At 34.2% G+C, this 14,239-nt stretch overlaps 1 protein-coding gene across 3 annotated transcripts in view; it reads left to right on the top strand.

Moving 5' to 3' along the window:
* XPOT (exportin for tRNA) overlaps positions 1–14,239 on the top strand; it is a 38,511-nt gene that overhangs the window by 13,430 nt on the left and 10,842 nt on the right. For all 3 annotated transcript variants that reach the window (XM_063075571.1, XM_063075572.1, XM_063075573.1), the window contains 16 exons: positions 634–818; positions 917–1,085; positions 2,245–2,481; positions 4,228–4,266; positions 4,754–4,816; positions 5,764–5,888; positions 6,429–6,573; positions 6,736–6,855; positions 7,209–7,303; positions 7,860–7,929; positions 9,916–10,154; positions 11,057–11,342; positions 12,262–12,451; positions 13,013–13,129; positions 13,298–13,413; positions 14,098–14,145. In XM_063075571.1, the coding sequence (XP_062931641.1) occupies positions 634–818; positions 917–1,085; positions 2,245–2,481; positions 4,228–4,266; positions 4,754–4,816; positions 5,764–5,888; positions 6,429–6,573; positions 6,736–6,855; positions 7,209–7,303; positions 7,860–7,929; positions 9,916–10,154; positions 11,057–11,342; positions 12,262–12,451; positions 13,013–13,129; positions 13,298–13,413; positions 14,098–14,145 (2,244 nt within the window). The remainder of the gene's footprint in view (positions 1–633; positions 819–916; positions 1,086–2,244; positions 2,482–4,227; positions 4,267–4,753; positions 4,817–5,763; positions 5,889–6,428; positions 6,574–6,735; positions 6,856–7,208; positions 7,304–7,859; positions 7,930–9,915; positions 10,155–11,056; positions 11,343–12,261; positions 12,452–13,012; positions 13,130–13,297; positions 13,414–14,097; positions 14,146–14,239) is intronic.

Here is a 14,239-nt window from a genome sequence, read left to right as displayed (position 1 = left end):
TGAAATACAAGATTGATTTTGGTCTACGGATTTGTTGAGAAATTTAGTCTGTATTTAATACTGCTTTATAATTCCTGAGTAAAAAAGAAGCATTGCTTATGAGTTATCAGTGCTGGCTGCTTCTGTATTCTCAGTCACAAAGTCCACCACTTTAGTCTTTCTCTGTTTTTTTCATTAACCTGTGTAAATATTCTCCTTATTGTTAAAGGACACAATAGAAATAGCTTCAAGCATGTATAATAATTTAAGGTCATTGTATTTGAAAATATTTGTAACTCAAAGGGTGTTATTATTGTGCATTTAAGTAAATGCCATATTCTTAATAGTTTGTGTCATGTTTACATAATATTGAGAAATAACTTACCACGTGCTTAAGATTTCTAAGTAATGCCTATTTATAGTTTGTATTTAATAAGAAATTAAGTCTGGCGCTGAGGAATAGAACAGAAAGAGGAAATACAGAGAATCACAGGATATGATTTTAGAGCTGATAAATAGGAAATAGTGGCAGGGAATGCATTAACAAGTCTGGAAGGTTAGTGTCAAGGACGTTACCATGTACATCTATTCAGATGTCAAACATTTTGTGAGGTAATCTATGTTGAGTATTTTGTATTCTGTTTTGTTTTTTAGGAGGCTCGTAGGAATACCCTAATAAAAGATACCATGAGGGAACAGTGCATTCCAAATCTGGTGGAATCATGGTACCAAATCTTACAAAATTATCAGTATACTAATTCAGAAGTTACATGTCAGTGCCTTGAAGTAGTTGGGGCTTATGTCTCTTGGATAGATTTATCTCTTATAGCCAATGATAGGTAAGTATGCCTGTAATTTTTTTAGTATAAGCCTGCAAAGTATGTATCTAATATCCATGAATTTGAAAATGTTCTACCAATTTTATTCCCTTTACCAGGTTTATAAATATGCTGCTAGGTCATATGTCAATAGAAGTTCTACGAGAAGAAGCATGTGACTGTTTATTTGAAATTGTAAATAAAGGAATGGATCCTGTTGATAAAATGAAACTAGTAGAATCTTTGTGTCAAGTATTACAGTCTGCTGGGTTTTTCAGCATTGACCAGGTCAGCAAATTTATGTATAAAGTTTTGAAAATTATTAGAACAAACTAGGGCAGGTAGTAACTTATATATAATAATAGCTTTTTCTTTTTCTTATGTTGGAAACTCCTTGAGTTAATAATAATAATAGAACAGTGTATCCAGGAGCCCTAATGTTACCTGTAGCATTTATCTTGGACAGTTGATTATACCTGTTCTTAAACTTGAAGGTCTGGGATGGTTCCTGCTGTTGTACATTTCTTACAAACTCCCAGGTGATGCTGACAGTTTTGGTCCATGGACCATACATTGAGTAGCAAGGGCCTATATCATTTACGTGATGATGCATTTTGACCAAAATTATACTCAGTAATTATAAATGTGTGTTTTCATCATTTTTTTAATCTTAACTCATTTGAGCTGTTAGAGTTTAGCCCCAAGAGAGTGGGGGCTCCCAGTGTGGTAAGTTAGTAGTTTTGAAAGAGAATTTAAAGGTTTTTATTTTAATATTAGCTGTGACAAAGAATTACTAAGAAATCTTTGTAGTGACAATATGTCATTTATATGGCCTTAGTATTTTTCTTGCTTACAGACTAATAGTAGCATTTTCTTAAATTTCTAATAATTGCTTATTTAGTCCCTGATAAAAGACCTAAAATGGCAAAAGTAGAGCCTCTATCAATAGAACAGCATAAAGGTAATTAATGAAATAATCTGTTTGAGTTTTGGCTCTAACACTGATATGACTTGAGGTAGGAAATTGTAATAGCAGTTGTCTGTCCTTGTTGGATAGTTGAGGCTCAAATCGTATCAGAAAGGAGTTATAAATTGTTATATGTACTATAATGTAGTAGCATTAACTTTGGTAGAGCATGTTTATTAAATTCAACAGTTTAGAGAGGAGAAGGTTCTGAAATCACATCTCTTTAAGCTTTCATAAAGCTGGTAATGTCTGTGTGACTATAATCAATAAAAATAGTTACTTTCATGATTACTAAAGGACAATAATAGTAGCAGAATTCAAATTCTAAAAATTCCAGTCAAAATGGTAGAATTGTTAAATGTCTAGTGTCAGTTTAAAATTGAATCCTGCAATTGGCACTTGAATCATTATAATGTTTGAGTTTGCCCTCTTACTCTTAGATAGTGGTATTAAATTGAGGTCTATCTTGATTGCTTATAGGAAGAAGATGTTGACTTCCTTGCCAGATTTTCTAAGCTGGTAAATGGAATGGGACAGTCATTGATAGTTAGCTGGACTAAATTAATTAAGAATGGGGATATCAATAATGCTCAAGAGTCACTACAAGCTATTGAAACAAAAGTGGCGCTCATGTTGCAGCTACTAATTCATGAGGATGACGACATCTCCTCTAACATTATTGGGTTTTGTTATGATTATCTTCATATTTTGAAACAGGTAAGGCCTTTTTTCTTTTTGTCTCATAGATAATATAAAGTCATGGACAATTGGAAAATACAGGAAAAATGGAAATAAGAAAATAGCCATAATTCTACTACCTAAAGACATTTACTGTTAAATATTATTGTATTTTCTTCTTCTTCTTTTTTTTTTTTTTTAAACTTAGCCAGAAAACAGGAGTGGCTAGGTTCTAAAATTTACTAGACTAACAAGCTTGAGAGTTAGTTGTAGGCTTAGGTTATTTTTTTTATCTTGACCCTGTATTTATTTTTAAAGACAGTAGAAATTTTGTTAAGCATGGTTCATTATTTTAATTACATATACATCATTTTTTATAAACAATTTTTTACAATTAAGATTTTCTCCCAGTTGCTTCCAATAAGAACTTAAGATGTAGGTGGTATTAGTTTCCATATTATAGCATGAAGCATTTTAAAGTATTAGTAACTTCTCATTATGATATTAGATGAGGAGACATCTCTATTTTATTTGCATTGGATTAAATGAAACAAGCCAAGCTTAAAATAATTTTTTCCAAAATGAGTTTAACTTCTGTTTTATTGTTACGCACACACATAATGTGTGTGTGTGCATAGTTTAAGAAATTTTAGGCAATGTGAAAAGGTATGATAACTTGGTAATCTCACTGTGTGGGTGTGGGTATGTGGCTGGCTGGTATAGGGATCAAATCCTGGACCTTGGTGTTATCAGTACCACACTCTAACCAACTGAGCTAATGCCAGCCTCCCGCTAAGTATCTCTTAATGGATTTCTAGACTTGTTTCGCTTTATTTAAAAGCAAGATGATTTCATCCTTTACTGTCCTATAACCTGTTGCTTTGCCTGCCATGGATTTGTCACCCCTCTTCCCCTGGGTGATGGAGCCACAAAAAATTACTCAAAGCCCAACTCTTCTGAGCAGTGAGAAGCCCCGAAGTGGTGAATCTCCCGGAACTCTCAAGACAGGCATTTTTTTCATTTGGGAAATTAACCACAAATTGGGGTTCTCTTCCTGCATTTATTCTCCAGACCAGGAAGTTACAGGAACAGAACATACGTGGGGTTATAGTTTAACAATATAGGCTGGTAACATTCAGTAAAACAAGCAAGATGACATTCCATAAGGCAATTAAAGAGATTCACCAACACAAGCTTGATTTTAGCAAACATTTTCTTTTCTACATACTTCCTACAGCAATTTCTTTAGCATATTTAAACTGCATTCAAGCAGTTTTCTTAACACATCTAAAGAACAATCAGTAGGTTGAATAGTCAATAGTCATTCAAGCCAGAATCAAACCAGCAACCTAAAACAAAGTACACAATCCCATCTGTAAACAGTGATTAGAATTGATTAGATGGCTTTTGCCAAACTTATTTATGGACTTTCGTCCCCTACTCAAGCCTTTTGGCTCATTCATGCATTACCTAAAAATCCTATTCTTAGATCAAAGGAGAATCAAGATTTCTAACCCACTACAATAACCTGCTTTTTTACTGAATACATTATAGGTATTTTTGAAAATCAAATTCATCTACATGTATTAACCTACATGTCTAGTTATTTACTAGAAACAGAATTGCTAGATTTTAGGTTAGATACATTTTAATTATAGACAGGTGTCAAACTGCCCTCCAAAAGCTGTGTGCATGTTTTTAAAGCTCTTGATTGATTGGAACAATATTCTTATAAGCAAGTATAACTTTTGGAAACCTAATAAATTGTTACTTACTTTTTAACAGCTTACAGTGCTCTCGGATCAGCAAAAAGCCAATGTAGAGGTAATTGACTTCTCTATGCATCTTTTAAACCTATGATAGATTTCTTTGTTAGCAGTCTGCCTTGAAATGTAGCGTTATTTCAAATTATAGTCATGCGCCACATAACAACATTTTGGTCAACAGTGAACTACGTATATGGTGGTGGTCCCATAAGATTATAATACTATATTTTTATTGTGCCTTTTCTTTATTTAGATATGGTTGGATACACAGAAACTTACTGTATTACAGTTGCCTGCAGTATTCAGTACAGTAACATGATGTACGTGTTTATAGCCTAGGAACCATAGGCTATACCATATAGCATAGGTGTGTAGTAGGCTATACCATCTAGGTTTGGGTGACTACACTGTATGATGCTCACACAAGGATGAAATCACCTAAGTGTCCATTTCTCAAACCATATCCCTGTCATTAAGCAATGCATAACTGTATATCAGATTAAAGGAGACTGATTTGACAAAAGCTATTTTATTCTTAATTTTAGGCAATCATGTTAGCCGTTATGAAAAAATTGACCTATGATGAAGAATATAACTTTGAAAATGAGGTAAGAATTTTTGCATTGAGTAGATAAATTAGTTTTAATTTATTGTTTACTTTCATAAAATTAATGTTTCAAGTTGTTATTGTTTTGGGGCCCTTTAGAACACGAAGTATTTGAAAAATTAGTCCTGTTTATATTGATGTTAACCTTGGACAAAATTAATGGAAGCCTCTTAATCCTTCATTTTTGATATTTTGTCCTTTAACAAATCTTTAAAAACACTTTGTAGTGTTGAGTTTAGTAAAATATTGACAGTATTATTGGTGGTCATATCTCACTTTGTATCTATTAAGAGTGATGAGTTGAGGGCCCAGTCAGTGGGACTTGAGTTATAGTCTGTATGGAGAGTGGGAATGAGGCACTTTACTGTCGGGACTGGTCTGGTTAGAAGTCTCTTCCAGTTTGCTAGTGGGTCAGTTCCCCGTGAAACACAAGGGCCATCAGGTGCTTTCTAGAGGCTCAGTCATGGCATGTGTTGTTTAACTGTGTGCTCAAGTATTCTGTTCCCTACCCTCAGGCATTCAGAAACTTTGGCCTGTAAAAAGATAGTAGTGATGATGACCCACACACACTAAGCACTTAGGATGTGCTAGGCTCCTAATATTTTATATCTCCAATCATACATTATTATTACCATTTTGTACAGTGGACACTGAGATAGAACAAGAATAAAGAAGGTACCAGAGGTCTCAGAGCCCAGTGTGAACCCATTTTTGTTCTAGACTCTTGTCCTTACCTGTTGCTAGCTTTTGAGGTCTACTGCTGTGTTCAGAAATAGCTTATTTGTGAGCAGCAGAGGAAAAGCTATGAAGCATAGTAAGTTTTCCTATATAAATAAACACTTAGGAAAAAATAAAAGTGTAAAATTTGAAAATGAGAAAACTGGGGGAGAACTGAACATTTATATGAGTTTTAAGTTTTTAAGATGAGGATTTTAAACTATATCATAGGGTGAAGATGAAGCCATGTTTGTAGAATATAGAAAACAACTGAAGTTACTGTTGGATAGGCTTGCTCAAGTTTCACCAGAGTTACTGCTGGCTTCTGTTCGCAGAGTTTTTAGTTCTACACTGCAGTAAGTTTGTTACCGGTTTTGTTTTTTTTGTTTGTTTTGGTTTTTTTAAGAGATGACTGTTAAGGGGATCTTAACCCTTGACTTCATGTTGTCAGCACCATGCTCTCCCAAGTGAGCGAACCGGCCATCCCTATATAGGGATCCGAACCCGTGGCCTTGGTGTTGTCAGCACCACACTCTCCCAAGTGAGCCATGGGCTGGCCCTATTGTTACTGTTTTTGTAATAAGCCCCCCTCTTTCCTTTGCTCCCTGATGATAGTCTAGAATGAGTGATTCATATGACTTATTAATCCATTACTTACCAAGATTACTTATTAAATAAGATCATGTGTGTGTCTCTGGAAACAATGCACTTGTCTCCTTTATTTGTCTTGCTTCTTTCTACTTTTTTGATATACATTATGTTGTCTGGCAAAATTAACAACTGCTATGACTTTTTAATAATTAAAGAGGCTTTTGTTGATGTCTTTTTATCCCATGCATCACTAGTTGTGTAAAAAGTTTATGTTCAGATCTCATTGACATACTATACCTTGGTAGGAATTGGCAGACTACACGGTTTATGGAAGTTGAAGTAGCAATAAGATTGCTGTATATGTTGGCAGAAGCTCTTCCAGTATCTCATGGTGCTCACTTCTCAGGTGATGTTTCAAAAGCTAGTGCTTTGCAGGATATGATGCGAACTGTAAGTATACTGAAGGTATTTTATTTTGAACATAATTTTCCATTTTCACTATAAGCTAAGGGGAGTAGTTTCTTAATTGTTACAGTTTAGTATCTGTTAACACTGGGGCATTTTGATGTTGCAATAAATAAGGGTAGGTTTCTTAACTTTTTCCTTCTCTAGCTGGTAACCTCAGGAGTCAGTTCCTATCAACATACATCTGTAACATTGGAATTCTTCGAAACTGTTGTTAGATATGAAAAGTTTTTCACAGTTGAACCTCAACACATTCCATGTGTACTAGTAAGTATACATTTTACTCTGGATTTTTATTTTCCATGTATTTCAGCTAATGAACAGATAATATTCTATCTTTCCTCTAACTTTTCTCAGAGCCAAAAGCTCTCAAAAATTCTTGAAACATTGAAACTAAACCCCCTCCTTCATTTTTTTTAAAATAGACACTTTCTGTCTAATTAGTCATCTAAAGCAAGTGCTCAAGGGCCAATTTGCGCATAGTATAGAATTACTTGTATGTGGTCCCTGCCTTCTAGGAGCTAAGAAGTAAATTTGATGTGAACAAAAATGTAGCATGACAAGTGTAATGAAAGCCTTGATTAAGTGCAGAAATAGTGAAAGTGTCTCTGTTTCTTTAGATGGCTTTCTTAGATCACAGGGGTCTGCGGCATTCTAGTGCAAAAGTACGGAGTAGAACTACTTACCTGTTTTCTAGATTTGTCAAATCTCTCAAGTAAGTATAAAATTTCAGTTATAATGTATATCTTTTTTTTTACGCTATTAAAGAAACATGAATTATTCCTAAGAGCTTGTGGTAGATTTGTTTTTTTCTGTTCTAAGGCATGTTTCTTTTTATGCTACAACTTATTTTCTTGCTTGTGGGATAATTTGTTCAACACTAATAAGTGGTTTGTTTGCATGCTTTCAATATGTAAGACCTGTCATCACTAATGACTATCATTGATTATTTAACAATTTAATTGCTGTGGATCCCTATATAGCTTCTCTAAAATTCTAAAGAATATATTTCTTGAAAATACATTTTTAACCTAATCTGTTTTGTATTATTTTTTACGAGTACATTTTTTGGTATGAAAACTCGTTATTAGATTTATGAGATTGCAAGAGGTCATTTTTTAAACATTAATCGTAGGGTGACGTCTTAGTAATCAAAAGTGACTACCCTAAATCTAACTTTTTCTTATTTCTGTCTTAAAGGGGGATTTGGTATTGTAGCAATTTTCCAAGCACTATTATTAATTGTGATTGTCATTTTTGCCTTTATTCAGTAAACAAATGAATCCTTTCATTGAGGACATTCTGAATAGAATACAAGATTTATTAGAGTTTTCTCCACCTGTAAGTATCTATTCTTCCGAGGTGTTTTCCCCAAATATTGAGGCAGCATACACCATTAGCCACTTGTGGGCATTTTTTTAAAACTGGTAGTTGGGCGCGCGCGCGTGTGTGTTAAAGGGTTGGTTAGCACTATTTAACAAAATTCTGTTGATAAAGTAATATGTTGATAAAACATAATAATGGAAAGGAATTAAGAGTTGACTGATACATTTGGCAGCATGGGGTATAGTCTGCTCTCTCTGTACATAAAATGTTGTTGAAGTATTTTACGGAAAAGAAAAAATTTATCTTCTAAATTGTTCTCTATTTAGTAGTATAATCACATATTAGCCATTCTCAGCAACTACTACTGTTAGAGCAAAGTGTTTCTGGGTAACTTCAGATTGATCTGAATATTTTGGGGTCCATTTCACTAGAAAGATTTGTTGAGGTACTTTGTAAATACATTTTGACTTACATGTGTTTTTGAGTAAAGCAAAATACTGCCACTCATTTAATAAAAGTTACTACTACAGGTGCCACTTGAAAAGTGTTAAGCATAAAATAGTTTTGATTTTTTTAAGTAAGTGTCAGTATTTAGGTTACGAAGATTATGTGATTTCACTGCATGAAAGGCTACTGGCGAATTATGTCATTGATTTATCTTTGCATATGACAGAAACCACCGTATTAAAGAACTTCATCCAGTTAATTCTAATGATTTTGGCATTTCACACTGACCCATAAGACTTAGGCATTCAAGAAGCCATTTTGTCTTACAGATAATGGAAATTTTTCATGTTTTTCATGCAGTACATATAAACGAGGACTTGTACTATACCTCCAGTTCTTTCTCAGTATATAAAAACACCTGATTCAAATTGCTCTTCTGAATATTGACTATTTAATAGGGCTATGAGTACCCATTTTGAGAGGACCCTGTATTTACCCAGCCACTTCATCTTTGTGTTCTCAACTCCTTGAGCAGTGATAAGTCCCAGCAGGTATTTAGTAAATGCATTAGTTACTTTTAAATAGGGACATTTTTCTCAAGGGATGGAGAATTCTTTCATAGTAAAACCACCACATAATTTATCTGGTTTTATATAATTTCTTAATGGGGAATTTTAGTGTTGGACCTAAGGAGGACTTGGATTTACTTCTCCACCTTCCCACCCCAGCTTCTCTGAGTGCATACATGTAAAAAACGAAACAAAACAAAACCTGGTAATAAAAGTTGACCAGTGTATAGAATGTTTGCTTGTGCTTGCATGAGACCTATTTTTTCCATTTTCAGTCTTATTTTCATAATGTTCTATAGTAACAAGTGTTGTATGTGTGTGTATATACATATATTGTGCAGTTTGGGTTATTAAACACTTCAAAATATTAATTTGTGTGGCCTTTATACTAACAGTCAAAGCACTTTTGCATACCTCATGTACAACTGAACACTCATAATAATCTTAAAAAAAAAAATTGTTAAATTTGTATGCCTTATAACAATCTTACAAACAAGATTTTTACAAAAGGGAAACAAGTCTAATAATTATGTGAACATTTGCAAATTCTTGTCAAGGCTATAATTGGAACCATGATCAGTTGACCTCTAATTCGGTTTTCTTTCCATTATATGGTCCTTGGAGAAGATTTGGTATTTTGGGGTTTTTTTTTTTAAAGGATGACAGGTAAGGGGATCTTAACCCTTGACTTGGTGTTGTCAGCACCATACTCTCCCAAGCGAGCTAACCGGCCATCCCTATATAGGGATCCGAACCTGTGGTCTTGGTGTTATCAGCACTGCACTCTCCCGAGTGAGCCACGGGCTGGCCCCAGAAGATTTGTTTTTATAAGACTAAAAGATATAAAAGAAGGTTTGTTTTATATCTACTTTTTAACAATGAGTTGATGTGATAGATTACATCTCCTGTCCATCTTACACTTATTCTGATTAAATGAGATGAACTCAAAAAAGAGAAACTTCAATAAGACTGAATTTCATTCTAGGAGAATGGTTACCAGTCCTTGTTGAGCAGCGATGATCAATTATTTATTTATGAGACAGCTGGAGTGCTGATTGTTAATAGCGAATACCCAGCAGAAAGGAAGCAAGCTTTAATGAGGAATCTGTTGACTCCACTAATGGAGAAGTTTAAAATTCTGTTAGAAAAATTGATGCTGGCACCAGATGAAGAAAGGCAGGCTTCTCTAGCAGACTGTCTCAACCATGCTGTTGGATTTGCCAGGTGAGCATAATTGCAGTTAATGTTGTAAAGTGTTTGCCTGTACAAGACTGGGCACACGTGTGTTTCCAAAGCTGGATTGTTGAGAGAATTGTCTAAACCTTTCTTTACTAAATCGAGTGAATTGGAAGACTTAGCTGAGAAAAAGAATAGAGCACATACCATTCTGCATTTTTACTCTGACAACTGTCTGAATCTTCAGCTCCTTTGACTTCTTTGGTATAAACTGATTGTGTGTTTAAGGGAATTAGCTAAAGTGATTATATACCATTTGTGTGTTGGGACATCCTAAATTGGTCTTGGTACCTTAAAGGGAAGGTCCTGAGGCTTCTCTTTAATGGTTACATTTGTGTCTTGAAGACCACCCAAACAGCCATTTTTTCCTCACTACTTATACTTTTTATTGGCAAACAATAACAGCAATGAAATTTATAGTGATTGCTAATTAGATAGAGAAGTTGTTCTGCAGGCTACTTCAGGGCAAGAGCTAGATATTAGAGAGGTGGTATAAATAACTTGATTCTGAAGATTGTTTTCTAAGTTTAAATGGGTAGTTTGCAGGTTGTCTAGTACAGCCTAATCATAATAAGTGGATTTTTTCTTTTTCTGCATACTTTATCAGTAGAATTTTACTAAGACATTTACATGGACTCATATTGCAAGTATTATATTAACTATAGCTCATTCATTTAATCTGAGTACATTTGTTCTAGAAAGGTAACTGGAAGCAATAGTTTACCAATAACCAAATTAGCTAAACGTGGAAGTAATTGTGACATGGAAAATAAAGAATTGGTTTCTTAGTTCTGTCAACTTTATAATTTGTTGTGCATTGTTTCTGATTACTCCATAACACTTCTAAAGGGTAAAGTTGAATGTAGTTGCCTGATTTTTGCTTTATACAGTCGAACCAGCAAAGCTTTCAGCAACAAGCAAACTGTGAAACAGTGTGGCTGTTCCGAAGTTTATCTGGACTGTTTACAGACATTCTTGCCAGCCCTCAGTTGTCCCTTACAAAAGGATATTCTCAGAAGTGGAGTTCGCACTTTCCTTCATCGAATGATTATTTGCTTAGAGGAAGAAGTTCTTCCGTTCATTCCATCTGCCTCAGAACACATGCTCAAAGATTGTGAAGCAAAAGATCTCCAGGAGTTCATTCCTCTTATCAATCAGATTACAGCCAAATTTAAGGTACCACAAATCTTCAGAGCTCTGAGGCTCTTCTGACTTAAAAGATAAGATGTATTTATCTCTAGGCATGTTTTGATATTTGTCCTTAATTTTTTTAAAAATATGAGTTACTTCAGACATGGGTCATGTATTTTTACCATCCCTAATATCTCGCACACTGCCTGACACAAAGGTCATGCTTAATAGATGTTTTAATAAAAACAGACCTTATCTGCTCTGTGTAGCAGAAGAAAACGACTAGTCTTTGTTTTAGAAAAGCAAATAAAAACCATATTGAGTACTAAATGTCTAAAGAGGTAAGTAAAAGGCACTATAATTTGGGTGCTCAAGCCAGGAGTTTGAAAATAATTCAGTATGCTAAAATTTAAGCCTGGTATAAGCTGGCTAATAAAAATGGCTTAGCATTTACATAGTGCTTTCTGTGTTCAGAATCAGTTCTAAACATTCTTTGTACATTAACTCATTTGATCCTTATAATAAGTAGGAGGTGTAGGTATTTATATCTTATAGATGAGAAAACTGAGGCACAGAGAAGTTAAGAAATTTACCGAAGGGTGTATAAAACCCAAGAGTTCAATCATATAAATTAATTGATAATGTAACAATAGAATATATTTTTTGAGAATTTAAGTTTGAAAATAATCCATGGCAATATTTGATTGTTAAATATACTGGACCGCATGTTATTTTAACCTGAGTCTTAGGCTGTAAGGGTTAAACTTAATGATCTTGAGGCTTTCAGTAATGTGTATGTTATATAGATTTTTTCTTAACATTGATACTTGCTAACTGAATTAGGTAAATATATATTCTAAATAGAAACTCTGGAGAAAGACCTTACATAAAAATTATTTTTCTAAGTTTCATATTCATTTTCTTACTCATTTCTGGAGTAGTAATAGTTGTTTCTTATCTTCAGATACAGGTATCCCCATTTTTACAACAGATGTTTATGCCCCTTCTTCATGCAATTTTTGAAGTGTTGCTCAGACCAGCAGAAGAAAACGACCAATCTGCTGCTTTGGAGAAGCAAATGTTGCGGAGGAGTTACTTTGCTTTCCTGCAAACAGTCACAGGCAGTGGAATGAGTGAAGTTATAGCAAATCAAGGTGGGATGCATGCCATGCCTGATTTGTCTGTCTAAGTCCTTGTCACAGTTGTACATCTATATGAGCAAGAGCAGGTTGAAATAATGATGAAACTTGTGAAGTAGTTGTATGTTGGCCCCTAGGATGACAGTTCATTATTTTCAGGCTGGGAATCAATCACTTTCACAGCACCTCAAAATTTATTTGTATTCAGTTCTTTATTTCCCAAGGCAGTATTCTTTAATTGGTTTTTAGGAATATAAATAGCATGTTAACCACTTATCAGACTTCACCTGACAATTGAGTCTTACTGGCCAATTTGCCAGTTTGAAATTAAAAGTAAGTGGGAATTTATAGCTCATAATTGAGAATACTGCTGCATAGGAAATCCAGAGGGCAAAATATCTAGGAAATACTGGTTTTTCAATGTTTAATGCTTAAAATTTAGGTGACCAGTTAATAAAAATCAAGGGATCTTACCAACTCTGTAAATACTTTTTGACTTATTACTGTATATGAAACAAGAGCTTCAGGTTGCCTTTCTAGTTCTTTTTTAAATTAAACTCAGGTTTTTCTCTTTAGGTGCAGAGAATGTAGAACGAGTGCTGGTTACTGTTATCCAAGGAGCAGTTGAATATCCAGATCCAATTGCACAGAAAACATGTTTTATCATCCTCTCAAAGTTGGTAGAACTCTGGGGTAAGATCATTTCTTTTTAGCCTTTATTCCCCAACCTGTTTCATAAGACTCTTCTAGATGAGATGGAACCCTGGTCCTAACAGACAGGAACTGGGAGTTGATTTTCCTGGTGATGAATTAGTTGACTTTCTTTTTTATACAAGATGAAAATTTGAATTCTCTTGACAGGAGGTAAAGATGGACCAGTGGGATTTGCTGATTTTGTTTATAAGCACATTGTTCCTGCATGTTTCCTAGCACCTTTAAAACAAACCTTTGACCTGGCAGATGCACAAACAGTATTGGTAAGCACCTAGGATTCTTCGTATACCTTGTGTAGATACTGACAATTTCTTCTTTAATGCTAGGTTGATTATATTATGTTTTATTATTTTTGGTTTTTGTTTTTCTAATTTAATGATTCAAATTAGGACTTATTTTTTTAAAAGGTTGATGATAGCTTCTGGACCTTTTGTGAATTCTTATTGAATTCCAGTGCTAAAGTTGAATATATAAAATTCAGCTCCTTCAACTTTAACAACCAAGATTCTTTTTCTAGGACCATGAAAGGGTACATGATGCAAATATTTTTTTTAAATTGAGTTGTTAGTTTCCTCCTCCTACTCTAATTTTAGAACTTATTCTTAGTGGTTTTCTCTAACCATTAAGAGCATTACATGGTAACTTTTCCCCCACATATATGATAGTTCCCCAAATCTTATCTTCAGAATACTTCATGTCAAACAGTTCCCTTTTCTCACTTTCCTACAACCTAGTAAGAGCTGGATTTCATACTTGTAATTTACTACAGTAAGACAGCATTTTGTATTTTTCTGTTTTCTTCTTTTTCTATCCAACCCACTTATTCCACCTGCCTGTTACCTTTCCTCAAAGGTAAACATTTCCCTGGACAGTGGCCAAGTAAATGAAAAGTTGGATCAGCAACCAAGAAGTGACCGTATTAAAATTCTTAAACTTGTTTTTCACAGGCTTTATCTGAATGTGCAGTGACACTGAAAACAATTCATCTCAAACGGGTAAGCTTTGTACTCCTCTTTATTTTCTTCTCATGTGTTAATATTTGTTATGGTTTTAATTGTGTTTGACTCATCTTGTTCTTGAAAGCTATAT

This window comes from Cynocephalus volans, chromosome 12 (assembly GCF_027409185.1).
Source record: "Cynocephalus volans isolate mCynVol1 chromosome 12, mCynVol1.pri, whole genome shotgun sequence".
NCBI lineage: Eukaryota > Metazoa > Chordata > Mammalia > Dermoptera > Cynocephalidae > Cynocephalus > Cynocephalus volans.
Note: the sequence above shows the minus strand (reverse complement) of the source record. Positions and strands in the feature narration are given on the sequence as shown.